At 33.8% G+C, this 21,694-nt stretch overlaps 3 protein-coding genes and 1 long non-coding RNA gene across 12 annotated transcripts; 2 read left to right on the top strand and 2 right to left on the bottom strand.

Moving 5' to 3' along the window:
• Window positions 1–757: 757 nt before the first annotated feature.
• LOC146952776 (protein TRACHEARY ELEMENT DIFFERENTIATION-RELATED 7A-like) lies at window positions 758–1,760 on the bottom strand. The gene has a single exon (XM_085705428.1). The coding sequence runs from the start codon at window positions 1,557–1,559 to the stop codon at window positions 1,026–1,028; it is 534 nt and encodes a 177-aa protein (XP_085561554.1). The 5' UTR covers window positions 1,560–1,760; the 3' UTR covers window positions 758–1,025.
• Window positions 1,761–12,526: 10,766 nt separating this feature from the next.
• On the top strand, window positions 12,527–17,427 carry LOC146952774 (protein ANTI-SILENCING 1-like). Of its 9 annotated transcripts, none has more exons than XR_015007514.1 (5): window positions 12,527–12,961; window positions 14,175–14,349; window positions 15,628–16,076; window positions 16,166–16,778; window positions 17,215–17,427. XR_015007514.1 is itself a non-coding variant. In XM_085705383.1 (3 exons), the coding sequence occupies exons 1-3, from the start codon at window positions 12,578–12,580 to the stop codon at window positions 17,301–17,303; spliced, it is 648 nt and encodes a 215-aa protein (XP_085561509.1). In that variant the 5' UTR covers window positions 12,527–12,577; the 3' UTR covers window positions 17,304–17,427. The 9 variants fall into 9 exon arrangements, 3 of the variants coding, with proteins under 3 accessions (XP_085561509.1, XP_085561499.1, XP_085561517.1); XR_015007508.1 differs by having other exon boundaries at window positions 15,431–16,076; XR_015007511.1 differs by lacking the exon at window positions 15,628–16,076.
• On the bottom strand, window positions 16,110–16,971 carry LOC146952775 (protein TRACHEARY ELEMENT DIFFERENTIATION-RELATED 7A-like). Its single transcript, XM_085705422.1, has one exon. The coding sequence runs from the start codon at window positions 16,969–16,971 to the stop codon at window positions 16,411–16,413; it is 561 nt and encodes a 186-aa protein (XP_085561548.1). The 3' UTR covers window positions 16,110–16,410.
• Window positions 17,428–18,862: 1,435 nt separating the features above from the next.
• LOC146952773 (uncharacterized) lies at window positions 18,863–20,163 on the top strand. Its single transcript, XR_015007523.1, has 2 exons — window positions 18,863–18,932; window positions 20,062–20,163. It is a non-coding gene; the product is annotated as an uncharacterized LOC146952773 (long non-coding RNA).
• Window positions 20,164–21,694: the final 1,531 nt, after the last annotated feature.

The following is a 21,694-nucleotide window of genomic DNA, read 5'->3' as shown; positions in this document are numbered from 1 at the left end:
GGTTATTTATGATGTAGGTCATGCTTTGGTTGGTTATATTTAAATGAAAGCAAGCTAGTTATTAGCAAATAATTGAGGACTGTTTATTTATGTCATATTGATGGTTCTTCTATACTGTCATATGGTTCCTGCTAGGTTTGCACCTATAAAATCATGGACAACATTGTCTGGGATTCAAATATATAGCATATTTTGGGTACTTGGATTCCCTGAACTCAGGTAAATCATACAGTCACACAGTCATTTGATATCGGCTGTTGGATGAAGATTGAATGACTTGGACTTAAACTCCAACAAGTAGGCTTTTAAACAAAACATATAATATGAGCCATTGGATCTTTATCAAACGACCAAGAGTCGCAACTGATTTAATTTTCAATCTCAGGAAAATCATTTCCATTTTTTGCAGCTGTGATTGTCATGATCAGGAATTCTGATATATATTGTCAGCTTTATTATATTTCATTTTCTTTCCATTTGGGATTGATAGGTGGTTTTCTTATTGGCTTGAAGGTTTGTCTTTTGTAGCAGTTATTTGTTATCGCATTCTTAGGATGGCATGTTATGAACCTGTTTGATTGTATCAAGACTTTCACGCTGATAAACTTTTGTATATTAGCTAAAGTCAGATTGGTGGAGGTGGTATATATAAACTTTTGAATGCTATGGATTTTGGATATGTTTAAGGACACATGACATGATTATTTATGATATAGATCAAGCTTTGAATTATATAAAAGCAAGTAGTGACAGCTAGTTATTAGCTTATAAATTGAGATTGTTTATTTGTCAGATTGATTGTATACATATAGCTTCAAATGCCGTGTAGAAGGAGATACAAGCTTGTTTTCATTACTTCATAGAAGGAGATTCAACAAATATTGAGTTTGGCACACCAAAAGGAAAAAAGAAATAGAAAACAAATGAAGAATGGTTATTAGTTGATGTATTTTAGGTGAAGTGGCATATTTGTTGGGAGTCCTTCTACAAGTATAGTCTGATTTGAATTTACACAGTTATTCCAATCAGGACTTGTTCTCAAGCTGATGATGATGACCATGAGAAGTTCCAACCTCTAGGCTGTTAGAATTGTGATGATTTACTTCCGCCGAAGATGATTTGGCATGTAAACCATGACCTAGTTTCTCAGCCTTCCTTGCTTCATCGACATGCACATCATCTTCAACTGATATAACTTCTACTTGTTGTCCAAAAGGACCAGGTGCAATGGTTTCCTTGCCCTTTTTATGCTCATCGATATGTATGGTCGCTGAGGATGATTGGGCATGTAAACCATGATCAAATTTCTCTTTCTTTCTTGCTTCATCTACATGCACATCATCTTCAACTGATATAACTACTGCTTGTTGTCCAAAAGGACCTGGTACAATGGTTTCCTCGACCTTTTTATGCTCATCGATATGGATGGTTTCAGTTTCTTGTGTGTTCTCCTTCTTCTGAAAGCAGCAATATAAAGCAAAAGTAAGCAGTGAAAGCAAGACAAGACCCCCTGCGCAGATGACTACAACTACTATGAATATGGGTTGAGTTGAGGCCATCTTTGTTCTTCTGCTGTGTTGATCAATTAACGATGTTTTCACAATGTTAGTTTTCTGCGTGGAATGGAATATGTTGTAGTTTAGGTGCCTCTTTGAAATGTGAATTTATAGGAAGTACTTGGTATGGAATTATGCAATTGTTTTAGTAACTTGACTCTCATGCTAAGTTTTAGAAGGGTTGTTTGTAGTGAAAAACACTTTTCTTCATGCTTCCTTGGCTTATTTTGCTTGTTGATCTGTTTTTTTGTTTAAAAAATATTTAGGATCTGTTGTGTACGTGAGGTTGAACTTTAATATAATAATATGCAAGTATTTTTTTTAATATTCTCTCAACGTTTATTTGCTATTATTAATACACCTATAAAAGAGTTTATATGAACATGTCTGAATGTGTGTGTTAATTCTTGAAATCTCACCTATTTAATGGATTCGACCTATTCCTTTGCTAAGTTGCTGTGAATTTTTTTTTTTTTTAGGTAAATATGCTTATAGCATTTCATTAAGTATTTAAATCGTAATACACGACAGTATATTAATATAAGTTTCAGAGCTAACTCGAGATCATATTAGTTTAAGGCTCTTCAAAAAAAGATGTTGCTCATCCGGTGAAATACTATGATGCAAGTTTGTGTTATCTTTGAATTCAGATTTAATAATGCACTTCCGGTTAGGTCAAGGCATATATTTTGATAAAGAGATCCAATGGTTTAATTTCCATTAATATATTGATCATGAGATTATATGTTCTTGTTGGTGGAGAAAGCTTCATAACTTGCTTAGGGTGTGTTTGGTATATAAGAGAAGTTGTGAAGAGAGAAATAGGTAAGAGAGAGAATGAAAGAGAGAGAGAGAGAGAGAGAGAGAGAGAGAGAGAGAGAGAGAGAGAGAGAGAGAGAGAGAGAGAGAGAGAGAGAGAGAGAGAGAGAGAGAGAGAGAGAGAGAGAGAGAGCGGAGAAATATAGTAGATTTGATGTATTGTTTGGTAGAAGGGAGATATAAAAGAAATAGAGAAGAAAGAAGTGTTGATTATTTTTAAAAGTACCAAAATACCCCTAATTAATAAACCTTCAATCAAAATTAATTTATTAAATAACTTAATCCAATTTTTAACTAAATTGTTGATGACAATGATGATGATTTTTTTTGACAAACGACGAAGATTATTATTAAAAATTAATTATTTCATTAATTTGTAACTTAATCCAAATAAATTTGAACTCATTTTTTTATTCTTATTGGAAAATCATCCGTTTAATAACAAAAATGGAAAAGAATGAAAATAAATTTAAAAAACAGCTTAATTATCTACATCCTTCGGCCTTCTCCTCCATATACGGCATTCAGAGCCTTATAACTTCCAGCTCATGGTATGGAGGCAGTCCAATATGGTAGCTGCAGAGACTTAATTATCTACATCACTCCAGCTTCTCCTCCATATATGCAGCTTAACTTCATGTATGCGAGAGAGTTTTTCTATTTTGCTTCCTCATCCTTCATCTACCATCGGCAAATGATACCTTGAGCTTGTCTAACTTCCCTTTGTTTTATCCTTCATATTGGATAATCATTGTTGCAATTTGCAGAAAGATAATAAATCATAAATAAAATTTGAATACAAAGGGTAGAAATGGAACAACAAAATTAAGCCACCTCTCTCTCCCGTTTCTTCGCTGTTCAGTGGAGAAAACAAAAAGCAGTGGGTCCCACAAATTTTTAGTCTCTCTCCTCTCTTTCTCTGCATTCCAAACAGGAGAAAGTTACCATCTCTTCTCAATTTCTCTCTTCTCTATCTCTCTCTTTCTTATTTCTCTTCAACCAAACAGAGTGTTAATGTCTATGACATACTAGCGTTGTTTCTCACGTATTCAACATCAATACTAGTACTTAAAAGTTTCAATTTTATATGATATATAAACTTAACTGAGAACCGTTTCACAAAGTTAAGAGACTACTTTTAAATATGCATAATCTCACGAATGTGTTCGAATGTGTGTGTAACGATTCAGTTTGGTTTAGTTTTCTGTCAAAAAAATATTCAAGCCGACCAAATCTACATCGGTTTGGGATTTGATTCAATTTTCAACGTTTTTTAGAAGTGGAATCAATCAAAATGATATTCAATTTGGTTCGGTTGATCACTTCACCTATAAATGAAATTAAAAAAATATATAAGTTTTGCACAATCTTACAAATATGTTATGTTATTAACGATTGAACGACTTTAGAAATACTACATTATGATTATAGTATCTTTGAGTTTTCAACTTACATAGAGTTACGAAAATAAATATACAAGACAAAAGGCATAAAAACCATCAAAGAAAATTAACATATTAATCTAACTTAATAATAATGTAAATTAAGATAGATATTATACTAATGTTTTAATAAGACCCTAAAATATAAAATAACCAGCATTATTGCCCAGGAGTTCCCATTACCAATCTCTTCCTCAAGCTTCTTGTCTTCTGCATCTTAAGCCTCCTCCTCTGGTGAATCCTCTTCACTAATCCCTTTTTCTTTCTCAGCCTTCATCTCTGCTTCTTTCTTAGCTTTCATCTCAGCCTCTTCCTTAGATGTTCTAACTACTAAGTGCTTGGATCAACCTCTCCAAAGATGTCTCATTCTCAACATCTTCATTAGCTACCTTAGGCATCAAGTTTTCAGCAACATCAGCCGGAGTTATGTCGGTCTCTTCCAACAAGCACCGAACCGTCTTGAACAAAGGATGAGATTCAATACTCAGATAATTCATTGCCAACATTTTGAATCCATCAAAACCACAATAAGACAACTCAATATGCATGTCCAAGGCTTACCAATTTTTGCATAATACTCTTTAGCCTTACTGAATGTAACAAGATCATCAACAATCTCTTTCTTCTTTTTAGGATTCATATTGCAATTGTTTCAAAAAGATGAATGTTCAAATATCACATGACTCCACTTACCTCTCCTTTTATATCCACTATCACCTGTGCAATTTGTGTAAAGCTTTCTCTGCCTCTTACTTAGACCAATCTCCTTACCTTGTTCCAAAACATGGTTAAGGTAAGATTTCTCAAAAAAATCGCGGTGACTGCGATGAAATGTGAGAAACAAAAGATTTTTAGAACTAAAGATTTTTTCACATATTCACCTTGGAGTAGGGGTGGCAAAACGGGTCTGACCCGCCGGGCCGGCCCGTTTGGCCTGCTATTTTTGGCGGGCTGAGTCGAAGTTTTGAACTCGCTTTCTATAGTTGGCTCGGCTCGTCTCGTCTCGTTAAAATACGGGGCGGGCACGGGGCGGGGCGGGCCTGGTCGCTTAACTCGTTGGAAACGGGACGACCACGAGGTGTGACGGGGCGGCCCGCTTAACTCGTGTTTCAATTTGTTATTTTGAGTCTTATTTTATGTTTTTGGATTTATTTTGGTTGTTAGATATATTTTGAGACTTATTTTATGCTTTTGGATTTATCTTGGTTGTTGAGTTTATTTATTTTGAGACTTATTTTATAATTTGGTTGTTGGATTTATTTTATGTTGCGCATTTGCCTTATTGCTATTAGTTATGATGTTGAATTTGACAATTTGATAATTATCTTGTTTTTCACAAATTTACTTGCTTCCTATTCTTTTATATTTTTTTACGATAAAAACAACATATTTTTTTTTGTAACAATTAAGTTGTAAAAAAAAATTAAAAAAAAAGTTTTTGTTTGGCGGGCCGGCCCGCCAACTCGCAAGCCCGCCCCTAAACGGGGCGGGGTGAGATTTTGGACTCGGTCACAAAATTTGACTCGGCTCGTCTCATCTCGTTTTTAGCTGGCTTAGACGGGGCGGGCCTAAATGGGGCGGGCCACCCGCTTTGCCATCCCTACCTTAGAGTTTCTTTGCTTGGTTGGTTGATTTAGATGTTAATTAGTTTTCAATGTATGAGAAAGCTTCATTGCTTATCATATAATCACCAATGTTCTCAGAGAATCTAACCTCAACAAAGGGTAACAAAAGTTGGCTAGTTTCTCTGAGAATTTCTCAATGTGTGCATGAACTTGATGAGGACAATAACTTTGAAATTCTTAGAGAAATTCTCTATTGTTAGTGCATATCAATTAAATCTTATTTTGTAGTTCAACTGACAAAAATGTTGAAATTGTTAGATCGAACGTTGTAATTGTAGCTCGAACACTTACTCCTGATGTGGGTGAGTTTCTAAATGATTATTGTCATTTTGTCTTTCTAACCAGATGTAAATTAGTATTCCAAATGCACTTAGGTTAGACTATTGCTTCATGTGCACAGAAAACTATATGGATGCCTTAAATCCTCTATTTATATGTATTTTATATGTATTTTTTTTTTTGTGTGGCATCAAATCATCTTCAAATGCCACTATTTGATTGAATTACCGTGACATTTTTTTCCTTCAACTCAGTGACGGACCCAGAAATTCTCAATAGTGGGGGCCATGTTTATATATAAATTTCTAACTCATATATACATAAATGATGGATGGTCCAATGAATCTTCTAACTCATATATACATAAATGATGGATGGTCCAATGAATCTTAAATGAGAGTCTGATACCATTTTAAAAATCGTGGTCAAGTCTTACGCAACTTGACAAAACCATTTTGTGATATGAGAATTGTTTCAACTTATAAACACATTGTCAGGTCATCTTTTATCCGATGTGGGAGTACTTAACACTAACATTAAATGATTTATGGATTAAATTGGTGAGAGGGTACTATTATAGGGACTATTTTTTTTTTTTTAAGGATAGTATAGGGACTACTTAACACTAACATTATTTTTTATATTATTTGAAATAATTTTTTATATTATACATGTATCGTTAAAAAAAAAGAACAAAACATAGGATATACATTATCGGCTTATATAAAGATAGTATCTTTAAAAGCTCATTATTATTTTTGGTGTGTTTATCTAACGGTAAAATAAAACAAAAACAAGAAAACCGAGGGAAATGCATGGTGTATATTTATTAATTACTCTTATGAGTCCTGATAGGTATACCACCATAGGTGGCAATACCACTCCTACACCCACATAAAAAAATGACATGTGGCAATGTGGGGCCCACACTCCCACAGCTCTTTCCAACCATTCTCTCTCTCTTCTCAACTTGCATCTTCTTCTCTCTCGCAGACTCTCTCGGTCCCCTTTTTTTATGTATGGAGAAGCAAGAAAAACAAAAACCACACAAAAAACAAATCACACTTCTGAATTTGAATCTGGTAAAACTCAATTTTTAAGTAACCCACAACCTCTTCCTTTACCCTTTCACTCATTTTTGTGTTCCTTTTCTCCATGTTTCTTCTTCTACAGCCCATTGCTCTTGTATTTTAACAGTTGATGATTCTAGTTCAGAGATTTGTGCAGTTTGACATCAAGTAGAACAAATTTGTGTTCTTTTCAGTTCATGTGAATGACCCATTATTCCTTGATCTGATTTTGATAAAATTATCCTTTAAACTTAAGTGGAAAATTGAAAGACATTGAACAAATTTATGGATGATGATCATTTTTAAGTTAATGGATAGAACAAAGAATGGGTAATTGGAGAATGAGTTGCTGGAAATTAAAAGAAGATGGAGGCGAGGATTGGGTGTGGTGTGGAAAGGGAGAGAAGAGAGAGGGAAAATGAGTTTTGACTACATTTTTTATAGCCAAATATATGGTCTGTATGACCACATTTTTACACATGAGTGACCACTATTTTTTCATAAATTAGAACTTGTCCGTCCATAGGCGTGATAAACTTGCTGATTGTAAAACAGGTTATTTATGGTTGGAAATGCTTTTAGTGCAGTGATCAAATGAGATTATGCGTTCGATTCGCCTAAAACGAAATTATTTACATATGGGAAATATAAACTAGCCAAATATATGGTCTGTATGACCACATTTTTACACATGCGTGACCACTATTTTTTCATAAATTGGAACTTGTCCGTCCTTAGGCGTGATAAACTTGCCGATTGTAAATTAAATAGGTTATTTATGGTTGGAAATGCTTTTAGTGCAGTGATCAAATGAGATCATGCGTTCGATTCGCCTAAAACGAAATTATTTACATCTGGGAAATATAAACTAGCCAAATATATGGCCTGTATGACCACATTTTTACACATGCGTGACCACTATTTTTTCATAAATTAGAACTTGTCCGTCCTTAGGCGTGATAAACTCGCCGATTGTAAAACAGGTTATTTATTGTTGGAATTGCTTACAGTGCAGTGATCAAATGAGATCATGCGTTCGATTCGCCTAAAACGATATTATTTACATCTGGGAAAGAAAAACTAGCCAAATATATGGTCTGTATGACCACATTTTTACAAATACGTGACCACTATTTTTTCATAAATTAGAACTTGTCCGTCCTTAGGCGTGATAAACTTGCCGATTGTAAAACAGGTTATTTATGGTTGGAAATGCTTTTAGTGCAGTGATCAAATGAGATCATGCGTTCGATTCGCCTAAAACGATATCATTTACACCTGGGAAAGAAAAACTAGCCAAATATATGGTTTGTATGACCACATATTTACATATACGTGACCACTATTTTTTCATAAATTATAATGTCTCAGTGACAATTGGCTTGAATTGATTTTTTTTTTTTGCACATGTAAGTTACAGATAACCAAATAAACGAACAATATAACCATAATTTGTCAAAGGCGTAACCATTTTTTCCCTGCATTCAAAATTCAAAGAGGACGCGACGGAGGTGGGGGCAGAGTGAAAATGTTCCTCTTCCTCATCCTCCTCTCAAATCTACCCAAATTCAAAGAAATCATCTCTCACCACCGTTACTCTCTCATCGACGTCGGAGCCGGATCTAAGCAGAACCGGTGATTGTTTTAAAAGCGAATCTGAATGTCTGTTAGATTTGAAGGAGATCCCGGCGGAGGGAGTGAGGGACGCGGCGGCGGGAGGTCGGGTTGTCGACGCCATAGTTTTTAGATCTGAACATATTTCAAGAGACAACGACGATATTGACGAGGACGGCGGTTGTGAAGAAGAAGAGGAGGCGGTGAGGTTGTGTTGCAGTCAAATCGTTTTGAAGAGAAAAGGTGGTGATTGTGGTGGTGTTAGGGTCGGAGACGGGTGTGAGAGTGGGTTGGAGGCGCGAGCAAGAGGACGGAGAAGGCTTGAGAATGGGGGCGGCGGCGCTGGTGAGTGATATGTGGGGATAGAGATGAGAGAAGGGAAAGAGAAAGAATGTTGCTGTGTTTTTTTCCTTCTGTTGCTGTGTTTTTGTTTTAGACTGTTTAAACTGGTTTTTTGAAGAACTGGTTTAAAAGATTTTTCTTTTTTGATATTACAAAAATACCTGCCAGCTAGGAGGTGTATGAAGGAGTGGTATGAAAAGGGGTGTTCATGAATCTTTTTCCATAATATTATTACAAAGAAACTCAAGAAGAAAGTGAGGGCCAAGGCCCACACTCTTGTTAACGTGGGTCCGTTCAACTAATACGTAAATAAATTGTCACTTTTAATCAATTTAACATGTAAAATAAAAATGGAGTATGATATTATTGATTGAAGAAATAGAATATTGGATTTGCACAAGATTAATAAGAATTAACATTTAAATAACATTATGTTGCAGTGTAGGGAAGAATGTGGCTACACAATGTAACCGAAGCTGCAAAGATGTTATGATGCTACTATCAAGAGCAAGGGTTAAGCTTCAATATCAAGTGTTAATATGTGCATTATCGTTGTATACTTGTATATATTAATATATTGGATAGGTGTGTTCTTTTGATAATTATATATGAGATAACATTTTTGTTGGATTTTTGTAAAATAATTCTTGTGGACTGCGATAAATTGTGGTTTTTTTATTTCAGAAAACTTACCTAACGTTGTTTTGATTATGCATAGACCCACTAAAATTGTGATCAATTTATACTAGGCTTTGGACACATAATTATGGTATGAGTGGATACATAGTATTAGTAGTATATGCAATTATCTCTTTTTTTGGTGGTGTCAATTTTTTTTGGTGGTGATATGCAATTATCTCTGGGCTAATATGAGAAGTTGCCCAAAACAAAGTTTTTTTTAGGGGAGGTATCCAAAACAAATTTGTTATCATAAATACAAAGGCTAAGGTTTCTTGCCATCATGAAATACATTAGCCTGCTCTTGGTTTATTCCACTCAACCGATATTATGGGGATGGAGCATGTGATTAGGCAAATGAAAGTTAATTATGATAAGAAATGGACCAAAGTACAAAGGAAAAGTTTAAAATATGTATTTTTTCCATTGAAACAATAAAAAAAATGTGAAACATAATCTTAATAAACATGGACAAATGTTGTTTAATTGTTGTTTTAGTGCAAGTGTACTAGTAAATATTGGATAGAGCTAAATCTAAATGAGAAATGATATTTTTCCGGCACATTTGTGACAACTTTAAAAAAAAAATTCTTTCTCATATTCACACTGTGTTCTTACTCTTTTTTTCACTTTATCTTTCCATTGTTTTTGACTACTCCCTCCGTTTCAAAATGAGTGTCGCTTTAGCCAAAAAAATTTGTTTCAAAATGAGTGTCGCTTTCAGTTTCCAATGCAATAATAACTTTTTCTTTTCAATTGTATCCTTCAATTAATATTCTGCACACTACTTCCAAAGTATTGCTTTTAAAGCTAACCAATAGTTAATAAGGATAATTTGGTAAAATAACCATTCTTTTTCTCTTAATCATTGCATTTCTTAATATGTGTGTAAACATCTAAAACGACACTCATTTTGAAACGGAGGGAGTAATAAAAAAAGAGAGATTGCAATTTGTCCTAAAAGTTATCACAAATTGAGTGGACAAATATCATTGCTCAATCAAAATGGACTTAGTAATCTTTTTTTTCTTTTGGTTACAAAATGGACTTAGTAATCTCAATAAACATATTGGTTCAATTTCATTTAATTTCACTTTGACTTTTTGATTTTTTTAATAACAAATATCAGTACAGTAAATGATAACTTTAGTCCATGACTCTGCACCTCACTGTTACAAAGGTCTATGACTCAGGATTAAATACAAAGTAGTCTCTGAATGTGCACTTCTGTTATCAGTTTAGTCTCTAGCGTTAAAAACTTTTGTTAACTGATGAGGTGACAAATATTTTATGCTGACAAGGTACATGAGGTGTCACATGGACTAAAAGTGAAAGTAGAAAATAGTTACCTTGGTCTTTGAACCGAAAATCAATATCCCTAAATTGAATCTCAAATCCCTAAATCTCATCTAATTCCTTTTTTTTTTTAAATCAAATATTCCATTAAACACTTTCGGCCTTCAGCTTGGATTTTTCTAATATTGTGAATTGTATGGCTAGGCTTCTATTCCTTTTATATTAGTATTACTAGTGTTGTTAATTCTAATTGGATTGTACACCTTTGGGTTATGCTTGAGACATAGGTTCCCACTTTACATTCTCTGGATTGTACTGGATCCTAATGTTTATACTTTGCATTTTATTGGAACACTCAAGCTTCTTTTCTGTCAGATAATCAAGCTTATTTAGTGTTAATGGAAGTTTGATTTTGAAAAAAGAGATAATTAAATGAGATTGAGGGATTTAGAGTTTTGAGGATTAAATTTGGGATTTAGAGTTTTGAGGATTAATTTGGGACATTGACTTTCGATTCAGAGACCAAAGTGACTTTTTTTTACTTTCACTTTAGTCTATGTGACACCTCATGCACATTGATATCCCAAAACATTTCCCACCTCATTAATTAACAAAAGTTTTTAACGTTTTAGACTAAACTGATAGCAGAAGTGCACATTCATAAACTACTTTGTATTTAATCATGGGTCAAAAATCTTTGAGATAACGAGTTGCAGAGTCAAGATTAAAATAACAATTTACTCAATATTCATGATTAGTTATTTTTTTTAAGTATTACTCCCTCCGTCCCGGAATAACTGACCCATTTTCTAAAAAAAAGTGTCCTAAAATAACCGACTCATTTCAATTTTCAATACAACTTTCATCATTCCCAATACAATATAACACTAAATAATACTCCCTCCGTCCCGGAATAACTGACCCATTTTTTAAAAAAAAGTGTCCTAAAATAACTGACTCATTTCAATTTTCAATACAACTTTCATCATTCCCAATACAATATAACACTAAATAATACTACTTTTATCATTTCCAATACAATATATTCCACTTTCCCCTTTATTTATACATTTTTCTTAATATGTGTGAAAAACAAAATTGTGTCAATTAAATTGGGACGGAGGTAGTACTACTTTTATCATTCCCAATACAATATATTTCACTTTCCCCTTTATTTATACACTTTTCTTAATCTGTGTGAAAAACCAAAGTAGGTCAATTAAACCGGGACGGAGGTAGTAGTAATTAGTTGTTAAATTAAATTTTTTCACCGTTTGAATTTTAACCTAAAATCCATGGTTATTTCACAACTCAAATAGTTGAATTACCTCATATGGCTTTTATCATTATAGTCCATCCGATTCTATAAAACACCTAAAATCCATGGTTATTTCACAACTCAAATAGTTGAATTTCCTCATACGGCTTTTATCATTGTACTCCATCCGATTCTATTTATTACAGTAAAAAAAACTTTTTAGATTGATTGAATAGTTTAATGAATCATGGTCAATTTCACGAAATCACATGCCCTCGAGATTTGCAAAAGCTATGACAAGTATAATTACATGGAAATTTGCAAAAGCTGACATGTGTAAGTAACTTTTACAAAATTACCACCTCCTTTCTCTTAAAAGGAATAAAATAAAATTACCACCACCACCGTGATTTGGATCAAAGTACACTGTAAAGGTAAAAATGGTGAATATCATCTTCACAAATCACAAGTACAGAAGAAGAAGATGTCGCAGTCAAACTGCTGCGCACTTCACACCCTATAAATCAATATCATTATCATCAGTATTATTCTTTCTCCACTCATTTCTCTCTCTCCCCTCTCCCTCTCTCACTCCTCCATGGCAGCAACAAAACCAAACTCCACTCTCTCTCCACCACCTTCACCCGAAACCCTAGAATTCAAATGGGGCAAAAAACGCTGCAAAGGAGGCAAAAAACGCGATACACAATTCTACGAATCATTCACCTTCGACGGTGAACACTATTCTCTTTTCGATACCGTTTATCTTCAAAACGGAACTGAACCGCAATCGGAGCCGCATATCGGTAAAATCATCAAGATTTGGGAAGTTCCTAATCGTGAAAAGGCTAAGAAGGTTAAGATTCAGTGGTTTTTTCGACCTCGTGAAGTTTCCAAGTTTTTGAAGAGGATTCAGATTTATTATAATGAGCTTTTCTTTGCTACTGGTGTTGGTAATGGTCTTGCCAATATCAATCCCGTGGTAATTCAATTTTTCAAATTTCATTATTTATTTTAATTCAGTTGTTAGATTAATGTGGTTTAGTTGAATCTATGTGAGTTTAATTGAATCTATGTGAATTTAGTTGAATTTGTGTGAATTTTAATCAATTATGTTGAATCGTATGAATTTTACTCAATTATTATGTTGCTAGTGCTACTCAATTAGTTGAATTGAGTTTAGTTTATATGACTGTTGCTGTACAAAAGTTTTACACATGCGTACAACACGATGGGTTACCACATTTTTTGATGAGATATATGGCAAGTATGTGTTTTTAATTCATTGATGTGGCCACCCATTATTGGATGCATGTGTAAAACATTTGTACACTGACAGTGTATATAAATTAAACTCATAGTTGAATTATATGAATTTAACTCAATTATATGGTGAGATTTATGTGGGCTTTACCAATTTGAAATGAGGGTCACTAAATAGCAAAGTAGATTATTGTTATTTAGTTGGATTTAGTGAATTGATGTGAATTTTACTCAATTTATATGGTGAGAGTGTTGGAAATTGATTGTTAGAGCTGGTGTGTAGGATAAGAAAATTTTATGTGGGCTTCACTGCTTTGAAATAAGGGACACTAAATAGGGACTTTGATCACTGTTGTTTAGTGGAATCCATGTGAATTATACTCAACTATATGATGGTGATCTGATTCCACTAAAAGATGGTGATCTGTTTCACTCTTTTCAAAGTACTGAAACCCACATAAATTTTACTTCTCCTACACAGCTGTGGTAGGAACACACCCTCTAACAGTCTCCTTCTAATCCATGTGAATTTTTGTCAATTATATGGTGAATGTGTTGGAAAGATATTGTTAGAGAGTTGTGTTGCTGGTGTTTCTTTATAGGATAAATAAAATTTAGGTGTGTTGGCGTCCCATAATTTTGAAATGAGTGCTGTGTGCCGCTAAAGAGGGAATTAAATCACTTTCATTTAGTGGGATTTAGTTCGACTCCATGTGAATTTTACTCAATGATACTGTTTACAATGTTGAAAAGAGATTGTTAGTGAATGTGTTTCTCGTACTTATTGCTGGTACGGTAAAAGTTTTGTGATCTCATTAATGTGTGTTTTGCTTTTGTAATAAATTCTTCAATTTTGTTTGGTTTGGTTTGGATTGGAACAGACCATCAGTTTTAACCCTAATTGAATTGGCTATTTTTATATGGTGTATCAGGAATCTATTGCTGGGAAATGCAATGTTGTTTGCATTTCTAAGGATGCTAGGAATCCACAACCATCAGATGAAGCAGTTCAGAATGCTGACTTTGTGTTCTATCGCTACTTTGATGTTGGGCAGCGTAAGATAGTGGAGGAGGAGGAGGTAGATGAAAAGAGTGTCGGAATTGATGGTAAGTAGGACTGATCCTAGCTAGTGTGTTTGAATATGCTGGACTATTCAGTAGTAACTTATTTTCTCTGGATTGTTGAAATCTCATGGTCTGTTTTTTTCTCTCAAATTGTTGCAGTTAAAAAACTATTTAACAAAATGCCATAGTCAAACGTTTGCTGCTGCTGTAAAACATTATTTATACAAGAAAGGAGTTGGTGAAGAGTGCGTTGAAAAGTAGTGAAATTGCTTTTCTGAGTAATTAAAAGAAAAAATAGCCAGTCTGTAGTTAAAAGGTAGCTGGCAAATATGTTGTTACATTAGTTACAGAAAGGAGATGTTTAATTTACTTGGAATAGTAAATAACTATGGAGGAAAAACCTTCTTAGAAGACAAACTTTAGAGGTTCAATTGTGTTGTTACATTAGTTACAGAAAGGGGATGTTTAATTTACTTGAAATAATAAAAACTTATGGAGGAAAAGCCTTCATAGATGAAAAAATCTTGGAGGTTCAGTTATTTTTGCGACAAAGAGGAAGGTTTTTTTTTTCGGGTATACAAATTTGGTGTTTCTGATATTTATTTCTGAAATTTGGTGCCTTTGAATTATTGTAGTTTTATAGCCTGATGTGATTCGTATTGAGTTCACTTACTATCATTGTTATTATTTAAAAGAGATTGAGTATGGTTACTTATAAACAGCCATTTGAATCAACTCATAACTTCCTATATTTTAGTTTTTTTTAGATTTGTCTTTCTTTACTAATGTGATCAAGAATCGTGCTGTTATTTGTCTCTCAGGGTATTATTTCCTTGTCCAGTAAATCACGTGATATAAGTGGACACATAATCTCTGCAAATACAATATAGGCAACTGTATTATTTAGCCCTCAGTTTCATGTTTTTCCATAAGATGTTTACTGATGTAAACTCATACCTCTTCATTCAAGGATCGTGAACTTTTGATTTGCTCTAAGTCTTCAATGACAATAATGGCTCAAATAATTATGTTGTAGGTCAAGCTTTGGTTATATTTTAAAATAAAAGCAAGACGTAAATGATAGTTATTAGCAAATAAGTTGAGGATTGTTTATTTATGTCAGATTGATGGTATACACACTTCAAATGCTTGATACGAGTTTTGGATTTGTTTCAAGGACAATAATGGCATGACTATGATGCAGGTCATGCTTTGGTTACTTTTTTGAATGAAAGCAAGAAATGATAGTTTTTTTTTTCCGACCTAAATAAGCGATAGCTTGTTATTAGCAAATAATTGAGGACTGTTCATTTATGTCAGATTGATGGTATTTCTATACTCTCATTTGGTTCCTGCTAGGTTTTCACCTATTAAATTATGGATGTGTGGGACTCAAATGTAGAGTGTATTTTGTGTACCCAAATTCCCTGCACTCCTGCAATCGGCCGTTGGATGAAGATTGGATAACTTGGAATCAAACTCAACAAATTGGGTTTTAAATGTGACATATAACATGGGCAACTGTATCTTAATCAAATGACAGAGATCTGCAACTGCGTTGATTCGCAATTTCAGGGAATCCATTTTCATTTTCTGTGTTCTTAGGATGACATGTCACACACACTTTTAATAGTTTCAATGCTCTCATGCCGATAAGCTTTTGCGTATCTACTAAATTCACATTGATGGTATATACATTTAGTTTCAAATGAACGACATGAGTTTTGGATCCATGTCAAGGAGACATGACATTGTTATATATGATGCAGGTCAAGCTTTGAATATATATAAATAAAAGCAAGTAGTGAAAGCTTGTTATTAGTATATAAATAAACTGAGGATTGTTTATTTATGCCAGATTGATTGTATACACAGAGCTTCAAATGCTGTGTAGAAGGAGATTCGAGCTTATTTTCATCAACTTGGTAGATGGAGATTCAACAAATGATGAGTTTACCACACAAAAAGGAAAAAAGAAATAAAGAAGAAAAACAAATAAAGATTGTACATTCATTGAATTATTTGAGGTGGATTGGCATATTTGTTAGGAGTCCATGTACGAGCATAATAATAGTTTCTATGGGAATTTACACAATTCTTCCATCAGGATTTGTTCTCAAGCTGGTGATGGTGACCATGAGAAGTTCCAGCCTCTAGGCTGTTAGAATTGTGATGATTTGCTTCGGCTGAGGATGATTTAGCATGTAAACCATGACCGTGTTTCTCACTCTTCTTTGATTCATCTACATGCACATCATCTTCAACTGATATAGCTACTGCTTGTTGTCCGAAAGGACCAGGCGCAATGGTTTCCTTGCCCTTTTTATGGTCATCGATATGTATGATAGCTGAGGATGATTTGGCATCATCGGCATGTAAACCATGACCGAGTTTCTCACTCTTCTTTGTTTCATCTACATGCACATCATCTTCAACTGATATAACTACTGCTTGTTGTCCAAAAGGACCAGGTACAATGGTTTCCTTGCCCTTTTTATGCTCATCGATGTGTACGATATCGGTTTCTTGTGTCTTCTTCTCTTTCCTTTTCTGAAAGCAGAAAAATAGTACAAAAGTAAACAAAGAAAGCAAGGCAAGGCCCCCAGCACAGATGACCACAACTACTATGACTATGGGAGAGTTGTTGGATTGAGTTGAGGCCATCTTTGTTAATCAATTGATGATTTTCTCAAAATGTTGGTTTTCTATGTTGAATTTGGTGGTTTATGTGCTTTTTGGAAATGTGTATTTATAGGAAATACTTGGTATGGAATAATGCAATTGTTTTAGTAACTTGACTCTCATGCTAAGTTTCAGAAGGGTTGTTTGTAGTGAAAAACACTTCTTTTCATGCTTCCTTGGCTTATTTTGCTTGTTGATCTGTTTTTTTGTTTAAAATTTTTGTAGGATCTGTTGTTTACGTGAGGTTGGAAAATCTTGTGCATCAAGGGCAATGTATAATTTTGATCGATATACATGTAAATATTATTAATTAGCTGTCAATCCATCAATAAAAGAGTGTAGCATCTTATATGAACATGTCTGGTGTGTGTTAATTGTTAGAATCTCACCCTATTTCATTGATTCAACCTATTCCTTTAATGAATTGCTGTGGTATACGATGATGCAAGTTAGAATTATCTTTGAAGTCAGATTTATGTGCTTAGGTTTGATGCATGGCCTATTCTGGGAAAATGATCTGGCGGTTTAATTTATGTTAATTATACCATATATATAGTTGGTTTGTCATTATGTGGCCCTTTAAATGTCATATATCACTCTAAGTTAGAAATAACAAAATTCACAAAAATATGATTTTTTTTGTTGTGGTCTTAAATCACCCTGGTTCATGGTTTACATGCCAAATCCCCCTCCAGGCTTGCTAAAATCTGTGATTTACTTAGCTATGGCAACAAATCACTGATCATCAAATGTGGAATGTATGTACTTTCTTAAATATGACACAGATCACGGTTCATCTCAGGTGACGGAAAGATGTCACATTTTCTAACTACGACAGTAATTGTAACACTTTATCTTGAAAATGGTTTTGAACGGTACTCATATAGATTTACAACAAGTATCTTTATGAAATAAGTAAAATTTAAAACAAGTCGAAACTAGTTCCATAAATAGATAATACTGAATTTTTTTTTCTTTTCAAAGAAGATAATACTGTACCTTTTTTTCGAACATCAGACAAAAGAAATTTTAATGGCTACGTTTGTACTGTTTCCTTTTGTCTTTGCAAATCATGACGTGAAGAAAAAGTCTAACCTTTTCTCATTACGGCAATAGCCATGTTTCAACATTGTATGCCATCCTTGGCGAATTGGTTAAGCAATTTTGTAAAATAGTCTATATGAAAAAGTTTGTTGATTAAGAAAAACTAAAACATACATGTGTTTAATAGTTATGTGGAAATTGCTTTCCATTGCTAACCATTTATATGAAGCTACACCCAACCATTTTTCAAGGTAGCTTAAAATATACCTTCCCCCTAATATAAAAATACCATAAAGATTCCTTATGTCATTGACGTTTATGCAAGTAATGTTTGAAATACTAGTTTACTATTTTCTTGACCGAGCAAAATAAACACATTTAAATCACAAAATGCAAGGTGAGATAATTATGTAGGGCTGGACAAATAATCACCGTCCGATCAAAACCGCCCTACCCAATCCACTGCAAACCGTGTCGGGTGGGTTCAATCGGGTGAGCGGGTCACACTGGTAAAATAAATGGGTTGAGATGGATTCAAATGGGTCGGTTTGGATTAAAATTATTGGACCAACGGTAGCCTATGCTAACCGATCCATACATGTATATGGGTCTTGTTAACCAGTGCCCCCGGGGCACTGGTTAAGGAATGCAAAAATAGAATTTTCTGTCTTGGAACTATAAACTGTCACTTTTGATCAAGTAATAAGTACATTACTTTTTAACAAAAACTTCCTTCTTTTGGTGCTTAACCAATGCCCCGGGGGCACTGGTTAACATTCTCCATGTTATTATTATTCATTTTATATATGTTGGCAAGCTGTGATCAATTCAAAGAGCACTAGATTCTTAGATGAATAAAGACCACTAGATTCTTCTCTTTTGTTGATAAGAATAACAAAGTAAATTATTTAATAACTATTTTCATATCTCGTTCTAGATTTTTTTTTTTTTTTGGTTACACGTTCTAGATTATTCTTCTTCCCTAATTCAAAATTGTTCTTCTCTCTATAGCTTCATACCTTTCTAATTTCTACTGTTCGGTTCACCTCGCTTGTAACATTTATTTGTAAAAAATAATACTTCTTTCTTCCTTAACCTCCAATTCATCTTCTTTCCATATTCTTCTCCTTACTCTCCTTTTTCATCTTCATTTAGATCAAGCTTCGTATCATCAACACTTGGCATCTTCAACTTCCAGATCTAGTAAATAGTGTATCAGTATGAAAGCACCAGATCAAGCTCCATTGATTTTTTTACTTGTTTTATTCAAACACCAAATAAAACCCAAATCAGAAAAAGCCCACGGTTGAGAATCATAAGCCCAATTTCGACTGTTTTCTCTCTCGGTTGAGTCGGATTCGGATTATTTTAGATGTTTCATGAAATTGAGTGATTTTAAACTCTGCATCACACTTATTTTTGTTCATAATCAATATGTTCTGTAATTTTTGGATATTAGGGTTTCAAACCTTTGAATTGGGGCCATTTTTATAGAGATTTTAAATTGTATTGTGATATTTCAATTCATTCTGCAATTTTAGAGGATTAGGGGTTAAAACCTTTAAATTAGTTTTTTTAGATACTGTGTAAAATTGAGTGTCTTGTCATGTAATTTTAATTTCTACACGACACTTATTTTCATCGTTTTTTTTTTCAATTATTGGTTATACATTCAATTTGTTCTGATTTTTTTTTTGTTTTTTTTGTTTTTGGGATTAGGGATCTAATTATTTTTTCTAAGTTTTACTCAACACTGTGATGTTGTATTTGTATTATTACTCAACACTGTGATGTTGTATTAATATGTACTTTATTGTGAAATTAGTTTGGGTTAACATGCACTCTTGTTTGGCATTGTTGCCGCCATACTTGGGAAATTTAATCCATTGCATTCTCTGTTATTTTCTATGCTTGTCTTCTGTTTTGATTTTGGCTGTTTGGCTGTTGTGCCTTGTCTTTTTTCGTTTTTAATTATCAGCCGTAATAAATTAATCTCACCCTTTCGTTTCTTATTTGATCATTAAACAGAATTTGCTATGAAGTGTCGCTCAAAAAACGACAAAAATGAAGTTGCCAAGAACCCTCCTGTGTTGTTCAAATTGGCACTTGCTAAGATGAAAAAAGAAGAAAGTAAGTTTTACTTAATGCCGTAATGTTGTAATAATATGCTCTTTGTCTCTGCAAGATGGACACCTTTGGCATTATGCGTGCTGCTAGGTGTCTGGCACCTGTACGATACATGTCAAACAAGTGTTCCAATATAATTCTTTTTTCCTTTTTTTCTGCTCGCTTTTACACTTACATATAGGGCTTAAAGATGTGTTGAAGTAGTAATGATTAATGAAGGGGTTGAAGACATTAAAATCGATATCATCATTTTTAACTTTTCGGTATAGTAGGTGGATGAATTAGGTGAAAAACTGGCATATGTTGTTTAAGAACTTTTTTGCAGTGTACCAAATTGCTCAATTTAGATGTACATCTATATTTTAGCTTTCAATTTACATCTTTGATAGATAATGTTTTGTGTTTTGTATAATTATATCTATAGTAACATGGTAGTCAGAATTGTGTTGAGTCGTAAAATCGGACAATTTTAATATTAATCTACCCTCAACGATCATGAGTACGATTCTGTATAACTATAACTATATCAGACAAGAAAATCTTAAAATCTTAAGATATACGTTCATCCAATCGATCCTCTGTGATTCCAGTCGTAACAGAATAACTCGTGACGATGGCCTCTATGGTTGGAGATGAGTTACAGTTCGCAGGATGACCCTTTTCAGAGGTTAGGGTTAGAAAGAAAGAAGAGTTACAAGGATCGGGTTAGAAGATAACCCGTCTTACTCTAATGGGCAGAACAAGATCCGTTTATAAATTAGTTTTTTTTTTTCTTCTTTAAATAGGAAATTGGATTTTTCAAGTGGCTGCATGCAATGCGCATTATGGCTCTGTTTGGGAGTTTTGATGAGAGGGCTTGTAAAAAAATGAAGGAAGAAGTGAAAAGAATGAAGAGCGAGCTTTGGGAAGGGAGGACTTTAGTTTTCTTCATAATACAAAATCCTCCTAATTGATCAAACACACCTTATCCAATACCATAAAAGTTTACCATGTGCTATTCTTTGCTATTCTGCCTTGTGTGTCTAATAGATCAACACACCTTATACAGAAAGTGACTCACCTTCCAAAAAATTCTCACCTCATCTATTCATTCACTTGCAACCGATTCCTATAAGGATTGGAAGAGTCAAAGCTTATCTTCTCCACTACACCTCTCTTTCCTCTTCCTCTTTCCCCGTCTTCCATAATTGCATGCGATCCTTTCTCCTTCCATATTTTCCTACGACATTTCCACTTCAAATTTCCTTTGTTTTTCCAAATTTAAATTTACTTAAGTATTTAAAGTGTGATTTAAGGTTTTCTTGTTCTTACTTGTATACATATTTTTGAAATTTATGAATTTTATATAATCTTATGGTTAATGTTGAGATTTATGTATTTTGTATAATCTTATGATTAATGATCGTTGTTGAGATTATATGATTTATGATTTTGCTTCCGCTTACCAATTATGCGTAAAATATAGATTTTGACCATCATATATAGCGATGTCAGTCCTATGCTTTTAAAATTAGCAGGGTCCAGGTGTCCCCAG

This window comes from Medicago sativa, chromosome 1, assembly GCF_051527215.1.
Source record: "Medicago sativa cultivar Bolivia chromosome 1, Bolivia_mono, whole genome shotgun sequence".
NCBI lineage: Eukaryota > Viridiplantae > Streptophyta > Magnoliopsida > Fabales > Fabaceae > Medicago > Medicago sativa.
Note: the sequence above shows the minus strand (reverse complement) of the source record. Positions and strands in the feature narration are given on the sequence as shown.